This window comes from Chinchilla lanigera, unplaced genomic scaffold (genome assembly GCF_000276665.1).
Source record: "Chinchilla lanigera isolate Chin_1 unplaced genomic scaffold, ChiLan1.0 scaffold00063, whole genome shotgun sequence".
In the NCBI taxonomy this organism is placed as follows: Eukaryota; Metazoa; Chordata; class Mammalia; order Rodentia; family Chinchillidae; genus Chinchilla; species Chinchilla lanigera.
This window is the reverse complement of record NW_004955464.1, coordinates 13,176,956-13,195,507: the sequence shown is the minus strand read 5'-3', so window position 1 is coordinate 13,195,507 and position 18,552 is coordinate 13,176,956. Positions and strand designations below refer to the sequence as shown.

General features: G+C 38.2%; 1 protein-coding gene across 2 annotated transcripts in view; it reads right to left on the bottom strand.

The window, feature by feature from the left end:
• Zswim5 (zinc finger, SWIM-type containing 5) overlaps positions 1–18,552 on the bottom strand; it is a 176,558-nt gene that overhangs the window by 30,767 nt on the left and 127,239 nt on the right. For both annotated transcript variants that reach the window (XM_005398718.1, XM_005398717.2), the window contains exons 5-11: positions 17,299–17,478; positions 13,429–13,605; positions 4,175–4,321; positions 3,445–3,582; positions 1,464–1,724; positions 1,114–1,249; positions 262–419 (exon numbers count right to left, since the gene is read on the bottom strand). In XM_005398718.1, the coding sequence (XP_005398775.1) occupies positions 262–419; positions 1,114–1,249; positions 1,464–1,724; positions 3,445–3,582; positions 4,175–4,321; positions 13,429–13,605; positions 17,299–17,478 (1,197 nt within the window). The remainder of the gene's footprint in view (positions 1–261; positions 420–1,113; positions 1,250–1,463; positions 1,725–3,444; positions 3,583–4,174; positions 4,322–13,428; positions 13,606–17,298; positions 17,479–18,552) is intronic.

Genomic DNA, 18,552 nt, shown 5'->3' with positions numbered 1-18,552 from the left:
CAAAACAAAACAAAAACAAGTTAGCTTAAAAATCATTTAATTTTGTATTCTCAGGGTCATATAATTAGTATGTAGGGCAAAGTTTTGGTTTGACTCAGGTGCTTTTCCTAGTTAAGGAATCAAAGTGAGGATCCTTATCACTCAAAAAGGTCAACAAAGAGTAAATAGCGTCTCTTCTTCAGGAGATTGCAGGCCATGCTTTTGAATGCCATGGCTGGGGAGGCACCTCGGGGATGCTGGAGTCTAAGTTTATATATTTACCTTTGGCAGCAGTCAGCATGGTGGAGGCCAGCTCACACTGCTGTGATTCCAAGTGTCCAAGCGTGAACCAGCGAGGATAACGGCTAGGCACCACAGACACCATATGGTGAGGGTGAGAAGTATCAGCAGCAGAAGCTGAGTTTTCTAAAACCGGTAACCTAGAAGACCCAGGAAGAGTCATCAGCCATCACCTAGACCCTGGCCATCTTAAGTCACCTTAGAGAAACTTTCTTTGCTGGGGAGGAAGGAAGGAAGAGGCAAGGAAATATTAACTAGAGAGGCAAGGAAATATTAACTGACAGCTTTGAAGGGTTTTAAACCTGTATCCTACATCCTCTGTGAGGTGAGTGCCTGGACACTGATGAACTCTAGCTAAATAGTTCTCACTGCTTAGGTCGAGGATCCTATGCTAGTTTGGAAACAAGATTCCTATAGCTCATTGCTTTCATGTTTTGGGGTATACATACTTATCACTATTTCTCCCAGATTCTTCTGGAGACCTGTTCCTGGGAACTAATTCAGTTGAGTAATAGAAAGGCTCAAACCTCCTTTTCAGGCTGCCCAGCTGGCTCCAGAATAGGAGACTCAGGTCTTGAATGCTCCATAAATATTAATATCCCAGAGGATTCCTCAGACAATCCATCATGAATACAACTAGGAAGTCACTGAGTCATCAGTGAGGAATCCCAGATACGAATTCTAGATCATATAAACATAGCTGAGCCATTCAATGGCTTGGTGGCAGATCAACAGAACAGAGAAAGAAAGAAAGAAGAGAAAGTAGGATAAACAAAGAAAGCACTGGGAAGTTCTCCTTTGGTGGAGGCAGTGGGGCTATAATGGACTACCCACCTCATGGCACGCAAGGCTAATTTATAGGACAGATCTGGATCATGAGGCAGCAAAGCTGAGAACAAATACTTGGCGAATGTATGCATGGGAACACTCTCTCGGTGTATGACTTCTCCAAGACCACTGAAAGGGCCTCCTGCAGGAAGAAGATAAGCCAGACAGTTATTTATCTCTATGCTTCCATTTGCCAGCCTAGAGTTGAGACCCCTAGGTCTCATGCATGGTTGCTAGCCATGGAAACCTTCATTACTCTTTAATGTCATAAACATTCCTAAATCTGTGCTCTAGAAGAGAGGAGACCCCACAGTCAGAGGAAATGATACTGTGACAATAGCCGCTTCTATACTTACCTTCTAGCAATAAGATGCACTGTTTCCTCAGTGTTTGTACTAGTTCATCATCCAGCTGCAGCTCCTGGAGATGGCTTAGGAGATGCTCCTCATTACGGCACACTTTGTCCTGTGCATATAGGCCTTCAGGCATTACCCTCTGTTGGCCCATACCCATCAGAGCAACTTCCAGGGCTAGTGACAGGTAGGACTCACTGCTGTTTGTGCAGCCTGCAGCCACAGGTACGTGCTGGTATACAGGGAGTCTGCTTTCATTCATATCTGAGGGCAACAGGGCATCTTTAGGACAGGTCTGGTGGTTTGTTCTGTCCTCTATACCTCCCACTTTGGGATATTGCTTGGTCAACAGTTTCACAGAAGCTGAGTCAGAAGACCAGAGCAGTAAGAAAAATCTACTGAAGAAAAGTCACACAGAACCACAAAGATTCCTATTTCTCTCAAAATATATGAACAGATTAGGCCAGTTAGGGAGTATAAAATCTTATCTTTGCTAGCACACAATATAATGTCAAAATTGTCTGTTTTTATACCTATTTTACTACCATTAAAGAGATAAGACTATTTTATTGTTGTAGGAATTTCTAGAGCCTAAGATATGGAAGGAACTAAGTATATGTTTGTGATGAACAAATACACCAAGTGTAACTTTAGGTTTTCAGGCTATCAGTAAAATGTCATCATGCAGATGACACAGATTAAACATGGTAATTCCTTATACAGGGGATTAGCTTGGTTTAGGGCTAACCTTTATATCTCTACCCAGAGAAATCTGAATCTGTCAGTTAAACTTGTATTTTGCTAACACTGACAACTTCTATGTTATTATTATTTATGTGTACGTATGTGTGTAGTGCTGGCAATGGAACCCATGACTTCATGCATGCTACACAAACGCAAGACCATTGAGCTATATATATCCTTGTTCCTTCTTTTATTTTTATTTTGAGACGGTCTCACTAAGTTGTCCAGGCTGGCCTTGAACATTTAATCTTTCTGCCTCAGGCTTCCAAGTAGCTAAGATTATAGCCATGGTTACCAATGGGTTCACAATTTCGGGAAGAGACATAGTGCATAGTCCTAGATGAGCATGGTAGTGCAGGCCTGTAGTTTTAGCTACTGAAGAGGCTGAGGCAAATATATTCCTTGAGTCCAGGAGTTTGAGGTCGGCCTAGGCAACATAGTGAAATGCCTTCTCAAAAAAAAAAAAAAAAAAAAAAAGCCACAAAGCCAGTCTTGGTTTCTTTTCTTTTTCCCTTTATCTGGTAAGTATTTATGGAAGACTATTACACGGCATTTACAAAGACAAGTAGGTTATAATTTCTGCTTTCAAGTAACTGATACTTGTAAAGAAACTATAATGCAGTTAAAGTACCAACAACAATAGGTAAAATAACACAAATAGATAAAATAACACAGAGATGGCATAAAGGAAAGAAGAATTAATTCTGCCTGTAGTTCTGACTACTTTGAGACTCTGTTAGACTATTCTCTATTTCTCATTTGTAAATTAGTAGAAAACCATCATGAGGGAGACAGCTCAAAGGAAATCAAAAGATAAACATATTTTTTTGAGATAGGGTCTTGCTATGTTGCTTAGGCTGGCCCTGAATTGAATGATTCAAGGATTATAGGTGTGTGCCACCACACCCGGCTTGATACACATTCTGGCTTGATGGAAATTATCTCCCACTTCTAGACTCCTCTAAAGTTCTCGCCTCTGACTCCTCAAATTGTTCTGCCCTTTCTCATTTCCTCCGAGCTACATTCTTTAGGCATTTCTGGTTAGGGAAATGAGAGGAGGAAGGAAACCGGCAAAATAAAATGGACAGGAAAAGGGAAGTGGGAAAGAGAGGAAACCTCTCAGGGACATCCAGTTTGGACAAAATGAGGGTGGGGAGGCTGCAAGAGGGGTTGAGCAGTTTGGCGTGGATTAGAGACCTGCCAAAGGCAGTCCCAGCTTGCCTCAGGCTGACCCTTGTACCTGACACTTCCATGTAACCATCATCATTGAGGCGGCAGGCTTCAGTCAAGGTGAGAAACAGGCAGCCAATAGGATCCAGAGGGTGGCCTACCCAGCCCTCCAGGTTTGTAATGGTTGTAGTTCCTCTCTGCAACAGTTCTGGAAATAAGGTTCAAAGTTTTAGACAGTGATAGAAATGCAATGTTTCTCCCCTCTGCTGAGTCTCCTTATTCAGGTCTCATTCAAGGCCTTGTTCGTGAGAGTCAAGTAAGTTTCTCTTTTTGTCTTGCCTTGGGTCGATAGGAATGGTCACAAGCTTACCAGGAAGCTGTAAGGTTATGTGGTCTGTTTAGGTTGCTTGCTGGTGGTACATATGTGGATACGCACTTACCAGCTTACAACGGTTCTTAGTGGGCCCTTCAATCTGCACCAAAAAGGCAGACAGGCATCGCTGTTTTCTTTTTTCTTTTTTTTTGGTTTTTCTCCAGTACCGGGAACCGAACTCACGACCTTGCGCTTGCCAGGCAGGCGCTTTTGCCACTGAGCTAAATCCCCAGCCCCGCTGTTTTCAATTTACCAATGGGAAAACAGATTCAGTGAGGCGTACCACACAACAGGTGGAATTACTTGGAATTCCCCAGCCCCTGCCACACCATGATGTTTAATGAAAATTAGGTTTTGGGTCTTCTAGGCCCTGAAGATCTTCATCAGCCTTAGGTCTAAAGAGTTAGATGACTCCTAATTACTATACCTTTCTTCTGATGCTTGTAGATCTCCAGCTGCCGCTGCTGCTGCAACCTCAGAGTATTAATAATGGCCACCGTGAGTCTGAGGGCCTCTTTTGGATAACCATGAGAACGCAGGGCATCAACCCGAGCACAAGCTGTAGGCACATGCTCTACCAGATAAGAAAAAAATATTATGATGGAGTTAAAATTTCAAACAAGGAAAATTCATGCTTGAAAATGGAAGTTTGAGTTTAATCTAGTTCCTCAGATTCAGTCTGATAGCGACTTTATTTATTATTTTGTTTTTATGAGATAGGATCTCACTATGTAGCCCAGGCTGGCCTCAAACTCGTGGCAATCCTCCTGCCTCAGCCTCCCAAGTGCTGTGATTACAGACGTGTATCTCCATGCTCAGGTGATATCTACTTTATAACAGGAACTATATTTTTATTTTTAACAGTATAAAAAGTTGAACAAATCATGAGTGCTACCTTGAAAGAATCAAGCTGTAGCCTCAGTGTGGTACCGTGTAGACAGGCACATACAACTAGGATAACAAATGTAGCACCTCCTTGTAAACATGTATTATGGGAACCCAGTGGTGGTAACAACTAACTGCTCCAAGGGAAAAAGCCCCATTCTTTTAACAACCTTGTGTTTTTTAAAGACCCGTCCTATGCCAGGCAAACAAAGAAGAAATATAAATAAGAAACAGCCATTGCCCTCAAAGAGCTCACAAATGACACATAAACAAATAGTTAGAAAACAGCTAACAAAGAATACGAGAAAAATATATACACATGCTTTGAAGTACAAGTAAGATTATGAATAGGTAAACAAACAGGAAAAGCATTCCTGGCAAAGGGAACATATAAATAAAGGAATATAAGGAAAGCATAAAAAACATTCAACATAATACCTACAGAGTATGGCAAATCATTTTGGATACCAAGAATTTGGTTATATGGCTGGAATAGTCTAGAAAGACAGAGTCTGGAATGTGAAGAGGTTTGAACACCTTCTAAGGCATTTATATTTACCTTAGGGATAACAGAAGACTACTAAAGGCTTATAAATAGGTGAGTGATTATAACAGGCTTTATGGTTTATTTCTTTTAAATCTAACATTAAAAGTTATAGACAATTAAATAATTGTAGAAGATTTGAAAACATGTAAATGTACCAATTCCTCACAATCAATATAGTATGTATCACAAACATATACTAATAAAAAGAGTTCAAAACACAGATAAATATAAAATAAAAATCAGAGATAACTTTTTCTAGTTTCATGTACATTTATCTTTTTTTTAGTTTTACTAAAAATGCAACATTATAAGTACTGTTTTATAAACTTTTTTCAAATAATAGCACATTGTAAATATTTTTCCATGGTATCAGTGTAAGGCTGCAACCAGACCCGACTCTCCCAACCACCAGCCTGCTTGCCAGCAGAAGCACTACTCTCAGCAGTGAACTCAGCTCAGTACTGAAGCTGTCATCAGCAAACACAGGAAAGGAGACAAGATAGGACAACGAATTTTGCAGGTTGAAGGACATCTGGAGACATCTGGAAATACCTGAGAATTTACACTGGACATTTCAAGGACTCTGCCCACTGAGATGCAAGATTGACAGAGAACTTTAACCACAGATGTTTATTAGATCTTCCCATCTAATGTCCCCGACCTTCTCTCCATCCCCGTAAGAAGGACATACTTCTCTTGTTCACTGCTGATGGATTTATCATGCTCTCTGCCTGCACCAAGGCACAATAAATTCCGGGTCATGTTGCCTTTACACAAGCCTGGTGGTCTCTGCTGGTTCCCCTCCCCCCATATGTTACAATTAAATATATTTCATAATGTATATGTTTCTATAACATTAAAATGATTATATATCATTCTACTGAGTATGTGCTCATTTACTGTTAATCAATTCCATATTGTTCAACATTCGGATGGTCTCCAATTTTTCCATCTGTAAATTATTTATATCCATGCTCTAATGAATCTCTTAGCTTTATTCAATTCTTAATTATAGCTCAGAATAAATTCTAAGACACAGAATTCCTTGATCAAGTGGTATGAATGTATTTTAAAGGCTTTTTGTAGGTGTTGCTGAAATATCCTGCAGAGAGGCATTTATGTTCCACATTTTATATGTGTACCCATCTTCATGAAACGTCTCCCACCCTAGAAAAAAATTATCCTTACTTTTAAAATCCCTGATCATTTCACAATCACAAATGATAAATCAGTATTGCTTTTATATTTTTGTTTACTAATGAGGTATACATTTTTTCATATGCTTGTCAAATTTATATTTTAGAGGTGCTGGATCAGAGAAGAGGAAAAACGATCAGAGGGAAATTCAAGTGGTGACACACAGTGAGTTTGGCCAAGATTTCTAAGAAAGACCCAGGGACGTACACAGATGTAGAAAGAATTTGAGACAGATACAAATATAAGGTAAAGAATGGAGGTAGGAAATTGGGAGGAAAAAATATCTATGTGACTGTTGTAAGAGTTAGATTAGAAAATAAGTATTTTTAAAAGATTGCCTATTTTTAGATAGACATGGTGGCCCATGCCCATAATCCCAACACTCTGGGAGGATGGGACTGGGGATGTGAAATACTGCTTCAATCCCGCTAGTCCCAGTACCACATAATAAATTAAGTAAGTAAGCAAGTCTGTTTTGGAATGGATATTCTGTAACAAATTCAAGGACAGACTGATTGACAATAAACCAGAAAATTATTCAGAGGAAGGGTTCAAACAGGACAGAACAACTCTATGCTGTTATGAAGCAAGATAAGAAGGTGGGAAAGAAATATGGAAGCCGGCTTGATGACAAATGCATACCGTGTCCTAATTACCAGCACAGGGTAATTTAAGTTTCAAACTTAGTGCTTTTTTTTGGTCTTTTTATTTTTATTTTTTTAAAACAGAATAAAAATAATAAAAAAATTAGAAATGATACAGAATTTCACTAAATAATATGATAAGAATTCAACAATGGTTCTTATATAGTTGTCTTCACATTAGTTGTTCATACTACCAGATTTAAGCATGGAAAATTGGTAAAAAAATTAAAAAGAAAATTGTTTTTAAGCACTAACTGGTCCTTTCAATAAACCAATAGAAATTAGCAGAAGAATTATCCCAGCTATTCTTATATATACATATATATTTTTTTTCCTTTCCTTCTTTCTTTTCTCCTTACCCTCATCCCAGTTGTTTCTTCCCTTTGAGCAGTTTCTTTCCCTTTCACAGTATCTATTGTACCTTTTGGATTTTATTTACTCTTTCAGGTTTTTACACTAGGGAGACAATATGATGAGGGCCTGATTTATTTCACTTATGAGTATGGTCTCTAATTGTATCCATTTACCTATAAAAGCCTAGAGTTTATCTTTTTTATAGCTGAATAATACTCCATTGTGTAAAAATATCACATATTTTTCATCCATTCCTCAGTTGATGGGCATTTGAGTTGTTTCCAAGATTTAGCTATGACAAATTGTGCTGCTATAAACATGGGTACACATATATCACTGTGGTACAGTGTTTTCAGTTCTTCTGGAAAAATACCTAGAAGAGGAATAGCTAGGTTAAGTGGGCCCTCTAATCCTAGTTTTTTGAGGAATCGCCACACTGATTTCCACTGTGGTTGTACCAGTCTACATCTCCTCCAACAGTGGAGAAGGGTTCCTTTTTCCCCACAGCCCCTCCAGCATTTGTTATTGGTTGATTTATTGATGATAGCCATTCTTCCTGGGGTGAGATGGAATCTCAGTGTTGTTTTAATTTGCATTTCTGGAATGATCAATGATGTCGAACATTTTTCATATATGTATTTGCCATTTGTATTTCATCTGAGAAGTATATATTCATCTCATATGTTCATTTTTTGATTGGGTCTTTGAATTGTGGGGGCCTGATTTTTAAAAATTCTTTATATGTTCTAGATAAAGTCCTTTGTCTGAGAGACAGTTGGCTAAATTTTTTCCCAATTCATTGGTTTTCTTTTTACTCTGTTGGTGATTTCTTTTGATGTGAAAAAACTTTTCAATAAGATGACATCCTAGTTGTTGAAGTATTTCCCGTGCAGTTTGGTTTTTGTTCATCAACTCTCTGCCTACCCCTATGTCTTCAAGATTTCTACCTACTTTCTCTTCCAGTAGATTTAGTATTTCTGTTTTAATATATAGATCTTTGATCTATTTTGACTTTAATTTAGTGCATGGTGATAGACATGGATCTAGTTTTAGTCTGCAGCATGTAGAGTGGCAGTTTTTCTAGCACCGTTTATTAAAGAGGTTATCTCTTGCAGTGAACATGTTTGGCCCCTTTGTCAAAGATAAGGTGGTTGAGTGTGCTTGTAGTTGTGTCTACATCTTCTAATCTGTTCTGCTGATCCTCAGGCCTGCTTTTTTGCCAATACCATGCTGACTTTATCACAGTAGCTTTGTATAGTATAATTTCAAGTCAGAAATTGTGATACCTTTTGCCTTTCCTTTGAGCCCAGGATTGCTTTTGCTATTCTAGGTCTCTTCTGCTTCCAGATGAATTGTAGGAACGTTTTCTCTAGATCTGTGAGGTATTTTAATTGGGAATGCATTGAATCTGTATAATAATTTTAGGAATATGGCCATTTTCACAATGTTGGTTCTTCCTATTCTTGAGTAAAGAATATATCTTTCCATTTTCTGAAATCCTCTTAAATCTCTTTTCAGAGTACTGTAACTTTTACTGTATATTTCTTTTACTTCCTTTGTTACACTGACTCCTAAGTATTTCATTTTTTTTTGTATGTTATTGTGAAAGGTGTGGTTTTCCTAATTTCTCTCTCAGTGTGTTTGTTGTTTGTGTACAGGAACGCTATTGATTTTTGAGTGCTGACTTTGTATCCAGCTACGCTACTGAATTTGGTTATTAAATCTACAAGTCTTTTGGTGGAGTTTTTGGGGTCTTCTATGTAGAGTATCATGTCATCTGTGAATAATGATAATTTCACTTCTTCCTTTCCAATCTTTATTCTTTTTATTTCTCTCTCTTGTCTAATTGCTGTGGCTAATGTTTCCAGCATTATACTAAATAGGAGTGGTGACAGTGGACATCTTTGTCTTGTTCCTGATTTTAAAGTGAAAGCTTTCAGTTTTTGTCCATTTAGTATGATGTTGGCTGTCGGTCTGTCATAGATGGCTTTTATCAGAGCCATCTATTCTGATTTTCTGTAGGGTTTTTATCATGAATGAGTGTTGGACTTTATCTTTTTCTGCATCTATTGAGATGATCATGTCATTTTTGTCTTTGGTTCTGTTCATATGGTGCATTACATGTATTGATTTGCATATATTGAAATTCATCCCTGTATTCCTGGGATGAATCCCACTTGGTCATTGTGTATAATCTTCTTGATGATTTGCTGCATTCTGTTTGCTAGTATTTTATTGAGGATTTTTGCATCTATGTTCATTAGGGAGATTGGCCTGTAGTTCTCTTTTTTGGTAGGGTCTTTCTCTGGTTTCGGTATGGGGGAATACTTGCCTCCAGGAACGAATTAGGGAGAACTGTTTCACTTTCAATTTCATTAAAGAGTTTGACAAGAATTGGCATTAAATCTTCTCTAAATTTCCTGTAGGATTCAGCAGTGAATTCTTCACAACCTGGGCTTCTCTTTGTTGGTAAGTTTTTTTTTTTTTTATTACAGTTTCAATTTTGTTGACTGACATTGAGTTATTCAGGATTTTTATATTTTCTTGATTCAGCTTTGATAATTCATAAATATCTAGGAATCTGTCTATTTCCTCAGTGTTTTCCATTCTATGAGAGTAAAGATTTTCAAAGTAGGTATTGATAATTCCTGAATTTCTACAGGATCTGTAGTGATTTCATCCTTTTCATTCTTTATTGAATGAAATTGAGTTTTTTCTCTCCTTTTTTTGATAAGATTGTCTAGGGGTTCATCAATTTTATTTATTGTTTCAAAGAACCAACTTTGTATTGTTTTCTTAGTCTCCAATGTGTTATCTTTTGCCCTGATCTTTACAATTTCCCCGCTTCTTTGGGCTTTGGGCTTGACTTGTTCTTATTTTTCTAGCAGCATGAGGTGTAACATAAGGTTGTTTATTTGTGCTCCTTCTGTTTTCCTGATGTGGGGATTCACTATTATAAATTTCCCTCTGAGGACTGCTTTCTTTTTTTTTTTTTTTTTTTTTTTGTTTTTCTCTGGTACCGGGAACCAAACTCATGACCTTGCACTTGCCAGGCAGGCGCTTTGCCACTGAGCTAAATCCCCAGCCCCGAGGACTGCTTTCATTGCATCCCACAGGTTCTGGTAAGTTGCATCTGTATTTTCATTTGATTATAAATATTGTTTAATTTCTTCTTTAATTTCATCTGTGACCCATTGATTGTTCAGGAGGGTGTTACTTAATTTCCATGTGTTTATGGAGTTTTGGTGATGTCTTTTGGCAATAATTTCTAATTTCATTGCACTATGGTGTCATAATATGCATGGGGTAATTTCAGTTCCTTTGCACTTACTGAAGCATGTTCATGGGCTGGTACATGTTCTATTTTAGAGAACGTCCTGTGTGCAGCTGAGAAGAATGTGTTTTCTGATGTTGCTGGGTGGAACACTTTGTGAAGGTCTACTAAGTCCATTCATTCACAAGTTTGGTTTAGTTCTGTTATTTCTTTGCTGATTTTTTGTCTAGTTGACCTATCTCTTTGTGACAATGGGGTGTTAAAGTCTCCTGTTATGATTGTGTTACTGCTTATTTGATTTTTCATGTTTGTTAGAATTTGTCTTATATAGTTGGTGCTCCTGTATTTGGTATACATATATTTATGATTGTTATCTCTTCCTCTTGCAGTTTTTCCCTAACAATGATGTAGTGACCTTCTTTATCTCTTTTGAGCATTCTTAGTTTGCAGTTCACATTGTCTGCAAACAAAATAGCTGCTCCTGGATTTTTCTGGGTTCTTGTCACATGGAGTATTGATTTCCATCCTTTGACTTTCAATCTATGGATTTCCTTTTGAGTGAAATGTGTTTCCTGTATACAGCATACTGTGGGATTTTGTTTCTTGATCCACTCTGCCAGTCTGCTTCTCTTAATTGGTGAGTGGAGGCCACTTACATTCATGGTTATAGCATATGTATTGGCTTATCTTTGTCATGTTATTGTCCTCCTGTTGGTTCCCTACTTTTCCCCTCTGTTTAATTGCTTGTTGGTTCCTTTCTATTGGTGTTCTTGAAATTGTGGTCATGTTTATCTGTTTCTAGAATATCTTTCAATACTCTTTGTAGAGGTTTGGCTGTGGTGAATTTCTTCAGTTGTTCTTTTTTATGGAAGTATCTTATTTCTCCATTAATTTTGAAGGATAGTTTTGCAGGTTACATCAATCTGGGTTGGAAGTTATTTTCTTTCAGGATCTGAAATACTTCACTCCAAACTCTTCTTGACTAGATGGGCTGTGTTGAGAAATCTGCTGTGATTCTGATGGGCTTTCCTTTATAGGTGATCTGTTTCTTTTCTCTAACAGCTTTTAATATTCTATTCTTTTGCTGAATTTCTGAGGTCTTGATTATTATATGTCTGGGTGTAGATTTATTTTTGTTCTGAATTATTTGAGTTCTATATGCCTCATTTAATGTATGTTAGGTTGTTTTTCCATGCTTGGGAAATTTTCTGCTATTACTTCTGCAAATAATCTTTTCATGTCATTTGCATTAACACCTAGAAGTCTTATATTGTTTTTCTTTGCATCATCTTGTGGCTGTTGAATTATTATTTCCTGGTTCCTTGTTATGTTTAAGAGATCTTTCCTTTTATGATCACTAGTTGCAATGCTGTCTTCAAGGTTTGAACGTCTATCTTCAGTTTTGTTCAAGTGGTTTTGCCAGCTTTCAATGGAATTTTTAATGTCTTGGATATCTGTTTGAATCTGTTTCATGCATTCTAATTCTTTCCTATATTGTTCATTCAAGGTTTCCATCATTTTTCTATGCTCCTCTATTTTTTAAATCTATGTCTTCTTTAGATATGCTGGCAATTCTTTCATTATTGTTATTTCTTTTTTTACCTGAGAGATTATTTCTGATATTATTTCTTCTATAGCCTGATGTAGTTGTTTCTTTATATCAGTTGCTATCATTTCAGAAATTTCAAGTATGACTTTCAAGTTCCTCTATGTCAGTGTCTCCTGGACTTGTTTGAGATGGGCTGGAGATCTGAGATTGCATTTTGCTCCTTCATTTTGACATTTCCAAAGCTCCCGAAGTTCACTGGGGCTCAGTGTCACTCCTGCAGTGGTGGGGGGCAAAGTTTGGCTCACTGAGGCTCCCTACATTTCCTGGAGCTCAGAGTTTTTGGTCTTTTTGAGACAGGGTCTCACTATGCAGTTCAGGCTAGCCTTGAGCTCACTTTGTAGCCCAGGCTGGTCTCGAACTTGCAACAATCCTTCTTCCTCAGCCTCCTGAGTGCTGGGATTACAGATGCACACCACCGTGCCTGACTGCAAATTTAGTGTTTTTTAAGCAAAATACTCAGTAAATGCTGACTGAGAGAGCCTGTGAACTAATGTTTAATGGTTTATCATACTCTTTGAGATGTATTAACTCCTTTAGTCTTCTTAAAGACTAGGGCACAGGATATAAATTCCTATTTGAGATTATTGTACCTCAACTAAGTACATATGCAAGGCTTCAAATAAATATCCTCAGTGTCTAGTAAAGGGCCCAGAAGAACTACAGTCATCCCTCGCTAGATTGCACTTCACTTATTGTGGCTTCACTGTATTGCTGGTTTTTAAAAAAAAATATATCTAATTCTGTATTACAGAGCTTTCACTATATTGTGGGATTTTGCAGTATATAGGTATTTATATAGAATTTTACATGCTGTTAAAATTATGTAGGTTTAAGAGCGTAGAAAGTGTTTAAGAGCATATGACGTATTTATAAGCATGTGGGAAAGGTTAGTAAGGGAGTGGGAAAAGTTTATAGGAGTGTGGGAAGGGTTTATAAAGCCTTAAATATATATATAAATAATAAAATAAGTATGGTGCTGCTACTTCATGGATTTTCACCTATTGTGGGGGTCTCTGGAATGTAACTCCCATGATAGGTGAGGGATCACTGTATATGAAGACTGTCAAAAGTGTAGCTGGTGTTACTGGTGGCTATGTGGATGGCTTATTTGGGCCTATAGGAAGTGAGGCTGTGTTCTAAAATTCTCACAGTAAAGAAGGGCTGGACTTACCAAGCCACAGTGGCTGGCCATGTGAATTAAAGAGTAGTCGCTCGCTTTCTCGCTGGCAGGCAGGAGCTGTATATATATCACTGCTGATTATTCGTTGTAGGTGGCTATCCTGCCAATGTAATTCACGACCCTCGATGGCTCTAGTGAACACTGTTCTTCTTGGTCTGGATAAGGAGTCTGGGGAAAGAAAAAAATGCAGTAGCACCATGTTGAATATGGGAGGAAAAAATAGTATGAGGGCAATGAAAACAAACACTCTGCTATCTGTCTGAGTATTGTGTTACCTCCTTCTTGGATAAGTTTTTAGTATATCTGTGTCCTATATCAGAAGAACATTTTATCAGAGATCTATGGTTCCCTTTTTCCTTCCACAGAAGACCAATTTCTACTGGGACTCAAAGCCATACGAATAAAGGCAGCCATGCTCAGCTGATAAATCACAAGGGTAGAAATAGTTTCTATAGAAGTCAAGAGACAGAAATATCCAGTTAGGTAATTTCCCTGGCTAATCCAGAACTTCTTTCATTTGCAGAATGACCCTTATCAGACTAAAAGATTCCATGAAATTCATATTAAAAGGTAAAAAGGAACTGAAGACCAGTATATGCTGGTATCTTCATTACACTGATATCTGCAGATTTGTTGTTGTTATGGTTTGGGCTTAGATGTCCTCCCAAATCCTCATGCAGTTCTAGATGGGCCTTTTTTGGAAGCGGCTGCATCTAGAATTTGTGCCTCATTTGTAATGCAGTGCTGGGACTAAAGGTGCTGGGATTAAGGATGGGTGATTCCTAGATCAGTCTACTGATTGGATTGGCCTCACCCTAATCCTAGCAGTCTAGATAAAAGGGGCAGAAAGAGGTTATTATTTATTTATTTTTTTTAGTCTTTTTGAGAGTCGGTATTGCTATGCAGTTCAGGATGGCCTTGAGTTCACTTTGTAGTCCAGGCTGATCTTGAACTCACAAAGATTGTCCTGCCTCAGCCTCCTGAGTGCTGGGATTACAAGCATGTGACACCATGCCTGGAGGCCTTTTTGCTCTTGTTGCCTTGAACTGCTGCCATGAACTGCTGCCCCTCTGCTGTGTGCCACTCTGCTTTGGAGCCAGCTTATATGGACTAACACATCTATTAACTGTGAACTAAATACAGCTTTCCTCCCTTACCTTAGGGTGTTGGGTATTTTGTCCCAGCAATGAGAAATGTAACTAAGACAGTTGTCTTGCTTCTAATAAGAAAAGCTGATGCTGGCAAAAGACTAAGTTGTTTTCTCAATGGAATGTAACCATGCAATCTCTCTTTAGAAAAGGGCCACAGGGAAACCAATGCTGCAGACAAAGTAAGTTTAGTTCTGAAGGGTGGTATGTAGGTGAAACAAATGGAAGATATATTGTCATAAACTATGGATGTAGGGGGACTCACTGAAATGACACTGAATAAAATTAAAGCCTAAAGGTGATCATTAAAGCAATACATTTCCAGATTACTGTTAGTTGAAACTATTTGGGGATCAAGAACTAAACTACACAAAAGTCCAAATTAGATGTGCATCTACTGATTCTGTGCAAAAAAAACTGTGAGGGAAAGCCAGAGAAGTCAGCCTTAACATGAAAAAAGCTAACATATTTATCCATGCAGGAAAAGCCTTTGGAATTTGCCTGTGTCTTTACAAAATGGATAAGGATTCAGATGATCAAGGATATTATCATTAGAGTTGCACCAACAGTACTTTCTGCTTCTTGTTCACATTGCCCCTCAGGGAAAGCACACTGACTCTTCTACTGGCTTTAGTTCAAGCCTCTGTTATGCTGAACTAAGAATCTGTCATGGGTGTGTGCAGTTCACAGCAGGGACTGGGTTCTCAGTATGTTTTTAATTATTAAATCAGAAAAATAAAACATGCCTGATATGTAGCATGTATTATTCAAGGAGCCCAGAATGTACAAAGTTCTTGTCATTATGGACCTTTACTTCCAAATGGGAGAGAGAGTCAAGTATGCAGTATATTAGTCATATCATATAGTTCTAAGTGCTGTAGAATAGACTCAAAGTTAGGAAGAAAGACAAGCTGATGTTGTGGGTGGGTACTGTTTTACACACAGAATGGTCTCTAATAAAATAACATTTGAATGGCTACTTGTGATGGTGTGTCCTTGTAGTTTCAACTTTTTGGGAGGTTGAGGATCACCTGAGCTCAGGAATGTGAGAACATATCTTAAAACAAAACAAAACAGAACAAAATAAAAACAAAACAAAACGGACATTTGAGCAAAGATTTGCAAGAACTGAGGGGCATGCCTCAGAGGCAATTGAGGGAATAGCATTCTGGGTAAAAGGAATAGCAAGTACTAAGTCCTCATGTGGGAATGTGTCTGGAGTGTTTGAGAGCAGCAAAGAGGCCAGAATAGTCAGAATGGAATGACCTGGTACACGGTAGAATCTTAGCATTTTCTTTTCTCAAGGAAAATGATTTATTTGGGACTTAGATTTTGAAACTGCTGATCAATTTGCGATGCCTTAAAACTGTCACTTTCTTCAATTTTCTGCTACTATAGCAAAGTAACATATTCTGTATAACCAATGGACAATTTTTCTTCGACTGTATCACCCTCCTTTTCAAGGAAACTGGCTTCTTTTAAAAGTTGGCTATATGGCTGTGCCAGATAATTTCTCAATTTAGGTTAGCAGTAAGAATGGACACATGCTTCTTAATTTAAACATCTTTTGAGATGGAGCTGCTTTGATGGAGTTCATTCATACACTATTTCAAAAGCCTCAAAGGCAAAGAAAAAATTTTTTTTTGTCTTTTTGAGACAGGGTCTCACTATGCAGTTCAGGATGGCCTTGAACTCACTTTGTAGCCCAGGTTGGCCTCAACCTCTCAGTGATCCTCCTGCTTCAGCCTCCCGAGTGCTGAGATTACAGGTGTGTGCCATCATGCCCAGCAAAGGGGAATATTTTAAAAGGCCATTTTAGCCTTATTTTCAGGTAAAGAGCAATCAATTGTCAACATCAAATAGCCTGTGTTAGCTGAAATAACACTGATGTAGAAGCTTATACCAAGTGATGTCTGCAGGATAGAAGACTCAAAAGATATGGAGTAGACTGTACTGGATTTGTTTCAAAATGTGGCCGGAGGCCTGGCAATAACTTGGGAGGATAATCTTACCCAAATATTCGCTGTATAAAATTCTGAGGGAAACAGAGAAAGAAACAAAATAAGAAAGGCTATGGTCATAATTTTTTGATTATTCTTTTCATTTTTTCCCCCAATGCTAGGGAGCAAATCCAGCAACTTCCAAGTGCTGGGCAAGTGTTTTACCACTGAACCACATTCCCAGGCCCTTGACACTGCTTTGGAGTTTGTTTTGTTTTTTGTTTTTTGAGACAGGGTCTTGCTATATAGCTCAGGTAGGCCCTGAACTTACTATGTAGTCCAGGCTGGCTCAAACCTGTGGTAATCCTCCTGCCTCAGCCTCCTGAGTGCTGGGATTGTAGGCATGTGCTACCATGCTTGGCAATCCTGGACACTTTTAAAAACTACTTTTTGTAGGCTTTTGGACCTAAAATCAGCCCAAGCTGAGGTCAAAGAGCCCAAAGGATAGAAAAGAATCACTCAGAAGGCTCTAAGACTTTGTTTTGAACACTGCATGGCTGCTCCAGATATGGAAAAGGACAGCATCCCCAGTGTCAAAGACAAAAGCTTGTCTTTAAGATTTAGCATTTCAAAGTTAATAAAAATCCAAGCTTTTCTTACTTAGGATGGCAATTTTGGCAGCCAAAAGTTGCCCAGCCACAGTTGTTTAGGGCTTTACCTTCTTAACGTTTGAAGTTCTAGGCACAAAGAGTCTAAAAAGGATACTTGCTCACCTGCACTGTGACTGACATTCTGGGGAAGTGCATTGGTGATGTTGGGCAGCTCATGGCCATAATTCCCATCTTCCAGGGGACAGACATCCAGGTCATTCCACTTCTGCAGTTGCTGTAGCCAACAAGACTTTTCCTCCAGTTTGCAGTGTGGATTTAAAATTATGCACACCCATAAAGCTCCTAGAAAATAAAGTAATCCACATTTTTATATCTCTACTTTGATGTATGTGTAAATTTTAATGTTTCAGTTTTATTTTGAGGTGGTAAAGTTTTTGATGCAGCAGGAGCTGGGGAAGTAGCTCAATAGTATAGTGCATATGTACAATGCATAAGCCCTGGGTTCAATCCCAGCATCTAAAAACAACAAAGCATCAGCTTTTCTCAATATAAAAAAATTGCTAAGATCTCCAGGTGTGGCCTACTTTTCCATTCCAAAGCTCCCTTAAAGAAGAGTGACTATCTTGTCATCTGGATCTGTGTGCCTGTGATGATGTACAAGATAGATTTAGGCTGTGAATACTGAGCTCAAATCTTCAGTCTAACAAATATTTATTAAGAGCTTTCTATTTACCCAAGTCCTGTGCTGGTGAATAAGATACTGTTTCTACTCCTGAGGAATTGTCTTGTGGGGAGACAGATGGATAAAAGTCATTTGAAAATAATGTGCTAAACAAAGGTTATGTTCAGAGTATAATAGCAGCACAGAGGAAAGACATTTTAGTATGAGGCTAGGACTGGAAGGAAGGTACTCAAAAAAGTGTCATGTTTTGGCTAGTTGGACTTTCTGACCTTCAAATCCTTCAATTGTAAAACTGAGACCATAAAATTCTACTTTGAGGGGACAGTATGGGAATCAAATGGATAACATTTCTAAAGGGTCTAGTATGTTACTTGGTACACAGTGGAACCTTAGCATTTTCTTTTTCCAAGGAAAATGATTTATTTGGGACTTGGATTTTGAAACTGCTCATCAACTTTGATGCCTTAAAACTATCACTTTCTTCAATTTTTTGTTACTATAGTAAAATAACGTATTCTGTATAACTAATGGACATTTTTTCTTTGACTATATTACCCTCCTTTTCAAAGAAACTGGCTTCTTTTAAAAGTTGGCCATATGGCTGTGCCAGATAATTTCTCAAATCAAGTTAGCAATAAGAATGGACACATACAAAATGCCATTAGCATATGTTATGGTTTGTGTCTAGATGTCCCCCTAAAGCCTCATGCAGTCATAGGGTGGGCTTCTAGAGT